The sequence below is a fragment of the Protopterus annectens genome, chromosome 13.part0 (assembly GCF_019279795.1).
Source record: "Protopterus annectens isolate FY-2018-M chromosome 13.part0, PAN1.0, whole genome shotgun sequence".
NCBI classification, from domain to species: Eukaryota; Metazoa; Chordata; order Ceratodontiformes; family Protopteridae; genus Protopterus; species Protopterus annectens.
The window spans coordinates 1,009,811,536-1,009,821,524 of NC_056747.1; the positions used below are offsets into that span (position 1 = coordinate 1,009,811,536).

Below are 9,989 nucleotides of genomic sequence, written 5' to 3' on the forward strand. Positions count from 1 at the left end.
AAAGCTACTACTTTTACCAGATGAAAAAAATTAAGAGACCTTTGGCAATTTTTTTTTCTTTTGCTAGTTATTACCCTCTGACAGCTGATGCTGACAACATTAAACCACGGGTGCTGTAACAAGGTAGAAAATGGCATCCACCAAAGAAGATAGGCCTAACAGTGAAGTGGTAGTTTTCCTGGAAGCATCTAATCCTGGCATCAGGATTTTTGCATCCATTCCATAGAAACTCATCAGAGGAGTCTTGAAGGGGATTACTTTAAAAGAAAAAAAAAAAAAAAACCTTTGGTCTCTTTCAAGATGCTTTGATATGATGCTAATTGTTTTCTAATGATCCCTAACAGGGATTCTCCTGTTGTTGCTACTTTTATTTGATATAAGGTATAAATAAATGTCAAAAAGAAGATGTAAACTAATGCCTGTGTGTATACATGTGTTTACGTGATGGTCCTGAGAGGAAGGAATCAAAAAAAAAAAAAAAATATATATATATATATATATATATATATATATGTATATATATATATATATAATAGTATCAGATGCTTCAGTCATTGGTGTGCATCAGTGTGTTTGGTTGACATCTGTTTAGTTGACCATTTTTGGTCGACTAAACAGATGGTTGACAGGTGTGCAAGATCACACAATTCTCAGGGTTTAGGGGTAGTCCCTTTCTCCAATATAGTCCGATCTTGGAGTTATATATAATTAGAAGGGGGTGTGGATGGCACAGCCCTCCACATGGTGTGTCAAGGAGGGCATGCCCCCACGAACCCCCCCCCTTTTTTTTGTACGTTTTGCATGCACTGAGGTTGTTTCTCTGCACATCAGTAACAGCTCATTGACATTTGTGTTTTCAGTATATTGAGGTATCTGTTTGGGACGTCAGCTAACACAAATGTCGACAAAAGCTACTATAAATATATATATATATATATATATATATATATATATATAAATATATAGTTTTATATATATATATATATATATATATATATATATATATATATATATATATATATATATATATATATATATATATATATATATATATATATATATATATATATATATGTATATATAGACATAGATATATAGCTCTATAGCTCTATATCTATTTTATATATATATATATATATATATATATCAGAGCTTTAAGAATACACTGCCTGCTGTGAAAGTAATGTAAATGATACCAGCTCTTTAAAAATGCCATTTAAATATAAATACAATATAGCAAAATATCTTTTCTGTTGTAAACTCAGATTACGTTCATTTTTTTAGTAGTTATTCACTGCACCAATCTGAATCATTTCCTAGAAATTCCATTAATGCAGACACAAAGAAAACAATATAACACCTTTCAGAGAGTGAGCCAGTTATTTTTTATCTCTTTCAACACAGAGTACTCTAAAATTGTCAATCTGCTTTATGCCATCTACTCAAAAATGTTTTGTTTCTTTGCAGAAAATTTGATACATAGATCCCACCCCAATGTAGCCACATTTTATTGCACATAATACATACCATAGAAATATGGATGTCCTTCATCTTTAAACCTGTGCCATCAAATGCAAACATTTATCTGAGCTGTCTATAATGTTAACTTCTGTTTGTTCTGTAACATTTATTTTGCTGCTATTCATAAACCTGTTCAGCAACATTGTCCTGGGTTGTTACGTCTGGCTTCATAAGATGTTGTCAGTTTTTGAATACCTTTGTTTTTCTGTATTGCTTAACCATCTGAGAGAGTTTTTCTAAACCTTCCACCAGTCCTACTCCATTTATGGCACAACATCCCTCCACATGCCATTCATGCCCTCTCATTTTCCTCAGACCCAGAGCCTCCACTAGCTCAGAACACTGACGGGCTTCAGGCCGGTCCTGTTTATTTGCCAGAATCACAAAAGGCACTGTTCTCATCTGATCATCTTCCAGAATAGCTCTCAGCTCTTCCCCAGCTTCTTCAAACCGTTCAGGATCTGCACTGTCAATTACAAAGATCAATCCATCTGTGTTCATGAAGTAGTGTTTCCACAAGGCTCTGATCTTTGTTTGGCCACCAACATCCCAGACTGTGAAGGATACATTTTTCATGGGTTCTACAGTTTCCACATTGAAACCAATAGTGGGAATGCTAGTGACAGTTTCATTCAGTTTCAGCTTATATAAAATGGTAGTTTTCCCAGCCGCATCTAATCCCAGCATCAGGATTCTTGCATCCATTCCATAGAAACTCATCAGAGCATCATACAAGCGACTGAAGAGATTACCCATTGTACAAGTGAGGTTATCGGACTGCACCTGTAACGTTGCCTCACTGTGCCAATTTTATCTGCTCACAGGTCTGAGAAGTCTTCTCTGCAAATCTACTCTGCTCTGCTTCTAAGGCGATATTTACACACACACATATATATATATATATATATATATACTCTTAGCAGTACAGTGTTTCACTTGGCAAGTGTCCAGACAGATCAGGTTTCTTAACAATTTATTCAATTGGCTTAGCTCTGTTTGTTATTTCAGACTATGCATGGGTGCGTCCTGATTTCACCCTGCATTGTGTCATTCTCAGTACTGTAGTACAAAGACACGGAGGCAAACCTGCATAATAGCTTGTGATGCAGGAGCTTTCAGTGTCAAAGGTTATGAACTCTGACGCACATACACTGATACACTGCTGCCAGAAAAGAACTATCCCTGTGATCACTGTAGGTTGATAGTATGGTTCAGTAGAAGGTAAGATTATTAAAACACAAGTAGATTCTACTTGTTTTCAGTTTGGTTGTAGAGAGCAAAATATACAGCATTTTTTGTCTTCCTACTGTAACTTATACCCTTAGATTAGTTTCTGTTAAGCATTAGTTTATATTTATCTAAAAATATACATTTTTTAAATGAATTAGATGTAGTTACTTGAGTTGCTAAATTCAGATGTAGAAAAAGGCTGAAAACTGTTCCATATAGAAGTATATCTGGAATTTAAATTTAACACAGAGCAATGTTTTAATGTGATGAAGTGTCTCATTTTGAAGCAGCAAAGCTCTAACACTTTGGTATGTGAGTAGCTATGCAGGTTGGCCAAGTTATTGTCATAGCCCTAGTAGTCCCACAAGGCTATATGTACATTATGCTTGTATAGATGTATAGCTACATGTCAGGGAGCTACAGTGTCATTCAGGATTTGTTGGAAACATCAAGGTCTTTAAGATTCATTTGTAAGGGTTTCATCACTGAAACAGGGAAAGATAATGACTGAAGCATTTTTTTTAAATTACTAGGCTGTGTTACACCACTGCATCATTCAGGCACACTTTTTTCCGTGGAGGAGTTACAGTATTTGGAAATGGGCACTGACGAAATATACACTGTCAGTTACAAGAGTATCACAGCAACCTAAGGCATCTAGTGTCCAGTCTCAGGAGTCAGTATTTAAGAAATTGAGGATGTAGGACTTGCCCCATGCTGGCATATGGCTATATATGAAAACACTATGTGGGACCAATGATACAGAAACAGGTGTGGAATACCCTGATATACTATGTTAAAAGCTTGCTTGACAGGCACATTATACTATAAGTATCAGTTTCCAATGAAAATGCAGGAAAATCTTTGTCTTGTGCTCTGAAGAATGATACCTCCTCTAGGGGCAACCTAACTATATCCAGTAACCTAGACATTGCTCTGCTCTGAATCTTGTGAGCTAATTACCTGTTATGTGGTAAGAGAAGAGAGGCACTGGAATTTTTATTACATTAGCCTAGTTATAACATGCACACAATTACTGCATCTTTAGAATGACAGCTACATATTATAAAAACATTAACATTGTTTGCTTGAAGAATCCTATGATTACTCTTTCAGTATTATCCTAAACATATGGTCTCTTGATGAGTTTGTCCTGCCATTTCGTCTTAAGATTTAGAACATAACAGATCCCAGTATGCATTAAATAGAAAAATGGCTTCATTTATGGAGTACTTTCCTTGTAATTCATTCACTGCTCTGTTTTGCTAAAATCACCATTTACATGTGTTTTACTTCAAGTAAATTAGCTCTGTCTCCACAAAGTCATATTAAATTAAAACTGCATATTATGCATATTTTGCAGCACAGGGGACTTATTTTTAGAGTAAGTGATTTAACCATGCTTATAATCATTTTTTTTTAATTCTGCATAATTACCTGTTTATCCCTTTTATACAATCAGATTAGGCTGTGGAATGTCAGACATAAATGTGGAACGATATGGGACTCATGGTTTTAATCTTACTGCTCAGCAGTTTTCTAAAAAAAGACTCAGCAAAGTTCACAAGCTCACCTATTAGTAAAAATATCAGAGGAATCAACTATCTTCAAATGGAAAGGGAAGTTGTGTTTCACATTTGGAGGAAGTCATGGAGTAGAGTTCCTCCTACAAGATAAAATGAAAAAAGGAATCTCTGCTAGTAAGAGAAGACACTATGGCAGCTGGAGGAACAGCCTAAGGGTACATTTTGCTGGACATATTCATATATTTGTTTTAATTTATTATTTTTCCTACCCCATAAGTGCATTGCATAATTGTGATACTTTGTTACCAAGGGGCCTGTAAAATACAGCAGTGAGGTACAGTAAGTATATTACAAAATAAGCTATAAGAATAGAGTGCTACAGAATCAGAAGATATGCAGCAACATAAATTACAAAAAAACAATAATCTGTGTAGGAATATATGAATGGAAGAAGAATAAATAAAAATATGTAGAAAAAGTGTTGGATTCGTTAACACAGTTGTGCATTGTGCATCAAAGTGAACTGTGAGAGTGGTATACAGGTGGGAAAGGGTATCAGTCAAAGACAGCAGCACACATAGGACTATATATACCAAAAAAAATTAAAGTGTGAATAAAAAAATGAATAAGCCGTGTACCAGCTGCAACAGAGTCCAAAGGAACGCAAGGCACCCAATGCAGTAAAGTAGCTGTGGTGCCCCAAAAGGGCTGTCAGCAAAGCATGGCAAACATGAGAAAGGAGCAGTGCACAGCAATGCACAGCAACGTCTGTGGAACCTCTGTGCACAAATGGAACAATATGCACGGTTCTTGAGGTAGAGCCAGATTAACAGAGAATGGACAATATAAGGATATGAGTGAAAAAGCTTAGTATCCCAAGGTCATGAAGAAAGACAGTGGATACATACCCAGAGATGTAAATGCACATGTACTGATAAATGCAAGGCAAACTGGGTGGAATGTAAAACCAGCAGCAAATGTGATATACATGCATGCAGGCCAACAGCAGTGATGCCCAGAATGTGACAGATGTGACATACAAGGGTAAGACAGTGATCTCTACAACAATCACACAAGATAACCAGACAGAAGGTTTTGTACAGAAAAATTAGTCTAATACTGACAGCAATATAAAAATGCCATGATATGACACACAGGGAAAGACTATCCTGCATGCCATATACTGACATCAGTATACACCCACAAATATAGCAGCACACATTGTAAGGTAAAAGTAATGCATGCTGCAATGGCAGGCATATATTTGTCCACAAAGCACTGCAACTAAGTACCATAAATTGGAAATTCCAGCACTCCAATGAAAAGTGAAAATGTGATACATTAGAACTATGATACTTAAAGCACTGTAAAGTAAAGAACTATGAACAATACATACAGACATCTCAGAAGACCACCATGTTTAGTGCCACCTACAACTTTTCCATACCAACTTTTACAGCCATTGTGAAGGACTTTGTATTCATTCAGGTTATTAACTCTGCCACTCATATGTTTGGCCACCCACAGGAACTGATGAGCCTGCTTGGAGAGTTTACCTTGGGTACAGAAATGGAAACATTGAAACCGGCTCATGTTGCTGATGGCTTTTTTGTTGATATTTAAAATGCCTTTCATATTGCAGTTTATCTGTCATTAATAAATTATTTTGGCAATGCATGGCAGATCTGGTTAATTTCTTTTTGGTTTGGATTTATTAAACAGTGCACACAATAGGAAGTTACTGGCGGACTGTCTTCTTGGAGGTTTTCTGATCACTGTTTGGTCAACTTCAGTTTTGAACTACTCTGTCTTATTCCTCTTTTTGTTGAAATGGTCAGTTACAGAAACTTTTCTAACCTTACTAATACTATTCCTTCTCCTGTCCTTGACCCCCTCTGCTCAAACTTCAGTGTAGATAATACACAACTTCTGGTCACTAAGTACAAAGGATCAATGATGGTAGCTCTTGATCCTTTTGCCGCATATTCCCTGTTCCTATAGCTGTGAGGAAATCATGGTATAATTTTGGTCTGTGACTGATGGAACAGGTTGACAGATATAGTGCCTATGCGTTATTCGAAGTATCAGTTGGTGACCTTCCATTAGAAGGTATGGTGCTTGTCCAGAGAAATACTTGGTGTCAAAATCAATCAGCATTCCTCTTCTGAGTGCTAACAAGCCTGTGCAGTCTAATCATTCAGAAGGCTTTTGCTTTAATGATTGTAAACTGGATGTTCAGTACTGTGCAGACAGGGTAGACTCTGTGAGGTGTAAGCTACTCCTGGAAGGATAAAGTGGGCTTGTATTTGTGTATGACAGAGAATTACCCTGAGACATGGGGTATGTCAGACCAATTTACCTTTCCACACCTCATGCAGATGCTTCAAAGTCTGTATCTTATACCTATGGATTTGACACAGGCCCACCTAAGCTACATGTGCCCTGCCCGGAGGTCCCATGTCTTTTCATTTTTAGAACTGCCCAGTTCTCTTTGAGAACAGATGTACTTAGATCTCTCTTAAAGGAGGCCTTGGCTACATAAATGACCAGGAATTCCTCATTGGATCCAAGCATTCTGTAAAATGTTGTCCTGTATTTTATTGTCCCTATATTAGAAGGGTTATTGAAAAAGCAGTGTGTAAGCAGCTTAGTGCTTTTCTTAATTCGCATGAAATCTGTGATCAGTTTCAGTCTAGGTTCCGTGGTTTTCACAGCAATGAGAGAGACTTATTCTTGGGTAGTCACTAACCTGTTAGTGATATGGGATCAAAGATGCTCTTCTATACTGGTCATCCTTGATCTATCTGTTCTATCAGACTCAGCTGATTATCTGATTCTTTTAGAGCTCCCGAAGTCCTACTGTGGACTCCCAAGTACAATCCTTAATTGGCTACACTGCTACCTTTCAGGTAATACTTCACAGGATGGTTTGTAGAGTTAGTTTTTTTCTCTGCCTACAATCCTAGTTGTGGTGTCCCACAGATTTTGTGCCTAATTCTTTTTTTTTCATGTATATGTGTCCAGTCAGTGATTTAGTTCACTGGAGGGGTTTACATGATCACAGCTGTTTTAATGACACTCAGCTGTACTTCTTTCCTACTTGGTCTCAATCAAAGACTACTTGGAGGACATGCTTTCTGGGATGTCAGGTAACAAGCTTAAACTTAACCTGTCCAAGACTGTTGTCATGGCCAGCCATGCCACCTTAAGACCTTCCACAGTTTCTTCCCTTACCCCCATATTGTTTACAGTGGTCATAGGTTAGAGTTTGTGTCTAAAGTGCATTATTTGAGAATGATCCTTGACAATAGGCTGTCATTTCTGGACCAGTTGCCAGTCATCATCCAGTGCTCTTGCCACCAACAAAGGCATTTAATCTGCATTAAGTACCTTATTCCAACAGAGGACTTAACAATGGTCACATCTTGTCTGGAGTACTTTAATGTACCCTGGGCTTCCAAAAACTGAGCTTGAGGTTTTGCAAAGTGCAGAATTTAGTAGCACGTCTCCTCACAAGGGCTACCAAATATAGCTATATTACTACAATTTCTCATTTTCTGCACTGAAGCTCTATCAAATAACAGATATTTTTTTAAAGTTTTAGAAATGGCATTTAAAGTCTACATGAATAGGGTTCCACCTGTTTAAAAGAGTTATGGTTGTCTTGTTGGATGTCATGAGTGTTTTGCTGATTCAAGGCTGATGATGATCCCTTGCTCCTACATGTAAGATTTGCTCCATGGCAGTTTTGCAAGTGAGAGATCATGAACTGTTTTAGGAGATGACCAAGGTGGCCATTTTGTTACAGGACCTAAATTGGGACACTTGAGGGCCACCCCGAGAAGCCAGGTCTGCAATCCCATTCTCCCGGTCCCCATGGGAGTAGAGATAGGGCCACCATTTCATCTCGCATTGTGGCTGGCAGGTTGGCCTCCCATCTTTCACCCAGCACTGTGGGGATGCCACTCTGTGAACGTCCCCACCCAGGAGGCAAGAGGCCACATATCAGTAGGCTCAAAGTGATGCACATTTCTTAGCACCTGGCACAATGGAGGAGAGAGACTGAGGTGTGCTGTAAAATGTGCAGAGATGGGGGAGGGGGGACCCAGGACTATCTCCCCTGTGAGTTTGAAAGCCCTAGATGCAAGGCAAAGAGGAGAACCAATGTCACAGAAGTCTGGATGAGGGACTGTCTGAGGCTTTGTGGCCCAGCAGAGTTACATGAGGCTAGGAAGATCCCCTGAGAGGCTCCAAGAGCATGTGCAACACTGCATGATTTGGCAGCAGTCAGGAGATATGTAACCCTGGAAAAGATCTCTCTCTCCTGGGTAGAAGTTTAAGCCTGGAGGGGGTCCATCCCGATGGAAGTCTGCAAGGGAAAGAGAGGTGGAAAGTGATTGGGACAGGACAGGTCCCACCTGGGTGAGGGGGTATGGACCATGCCACTTCTGGGAAGGAAGTCTGGAAGGGGTAGAGAGGCAGATAGTGGCAGGGCTGGGCGGGGGGTCAGGCAGAGCTCTCCACAACAGAAGACCTTAAGGGAACAACTGGCAGACAGCAGCTATGCCTGGAGATCTCCTGCCTGGGTGAAAGGGATCAGGCCAAGCTCCCCATGATGGAAGTCCTTGAGGAAGCATCAGGGCAGATGGTGGAGGGGCCTGGAGAGCTCCTGCCGGGGTGAAGGCATCCAACTTCACCCCATAACCGATGGCATTCTTGAAAGATCTCAAAGTCCCCAGAGCTGTTCTGGATGGGAAAGCGGGGGGACTCTGAAGCCTTCATGAGAGTGGAGCTGCCCCTCAGCAGCCGAGTGGAGTTCCAGAGGGGTGGACAGGATCAGAGGGAAGCTCCTTTGAGAAGGTCCAAGGGTATGAGTGATCTGGCATGATTTGGTAGCCTGCAGGAGACATGGAGGTGGTGGAGTCCTCTGACATGGGGGGGCCGTGGCTGGGGAAGGTCTTTTGGCCTGGTCGAAGGGGAGGCCTGTAGGGGTTGGCCGTGACAGAAGTCAGTAAGGGTGCACCGAGCAGATGGGTGTGGGCCTGGAAAGCTCCTGCTTGAGTGAGTGGGGTCAGGCAAAGCACCCCACGACAGAAGTCCTGGAGGGAGTGACTGATGGATGGTGGCAGAGCATGGAAGGCTCCTGCCAGGGTGAAGGCATCCAACCTTACCCCATACCCAATGACATCCCCAAAAAAATCGCAAAGTTCCCAGAGCTGCTCAGGATGGGAAAGCAGTGGGACTGGCTGTCCCAGGAAGCCAGGTCACCATTCAGACTGAGTGGTCTAAACTGGGACATTTCTTTGTCCCAGAGACAATGTTTGGGATTCCAGGACAGAGACTTCCAAACTGGGACTGTCCTGGAAAAACTGCGACTGTTGGTCACCTTGGAGATAACTCAAGACACACCTCTTTTGCTGAACATTCTAGGATACTTTTTGTCTTTTAATCTTTGAACCAACACAGTCTTTTAGCTTGAACTCTGTTAATGCATTCTTATTTTACTATGGTAACTTGTATGTTTATTTTAGAACTGTAATGTATTTAGCCTTACAGGCACATAATAAAGAGTGAATAATCCTCTGACCTTCAAATGGCATTTTCACTTGAGCTAGAAAATGCAACTTCATTCATAACTAGAGGAGGCTGTGGAGGAGGCAGTGTGAAACCAGCCATGGGTGTGATGGATGGCTCCAAGAATGGCCTCTCCAG

The 9,989-nt window shown here is 40.1% G+C and overlaps 1 protein-coding gene across 1 annotated transcript; it reads right to left on the minus strand.

Annotated features, from left to right (window-relative positions):
• Positions 1 to 1,565: 1,565 nt before the first annotated feature.
• On the minus strand, positions 1,566 to 2,383 carry LOC122788081 (ADP-ribosylation factor 1-like 2). The gene has a single exon (XM_044055008.1). The coding sequence runs from the start codon at positions 2,275 to 2,277 to the stop codon at positions 1,702 to 1,704; it is 576 nt and encodes a 191-aa protein (XP_043910943.1). The 5' UTR covers positions 2,278 to 2,383; the 3' UTR covers positions 1,566 to 1,701.
• Positions 2,384 to 9,989: the final 7,606 nt, after the last annotated feature.

What these genes read in the sequence shown, in the direction of transcription:
- LOC122788081 (XM_044055008.1), bottom strand. Translation starts at nt 2,277, where the DNA reads ATGGGTAATCTCTTCAGTCGCTTGTATGATGCTCTGATGAGTTTCTAT.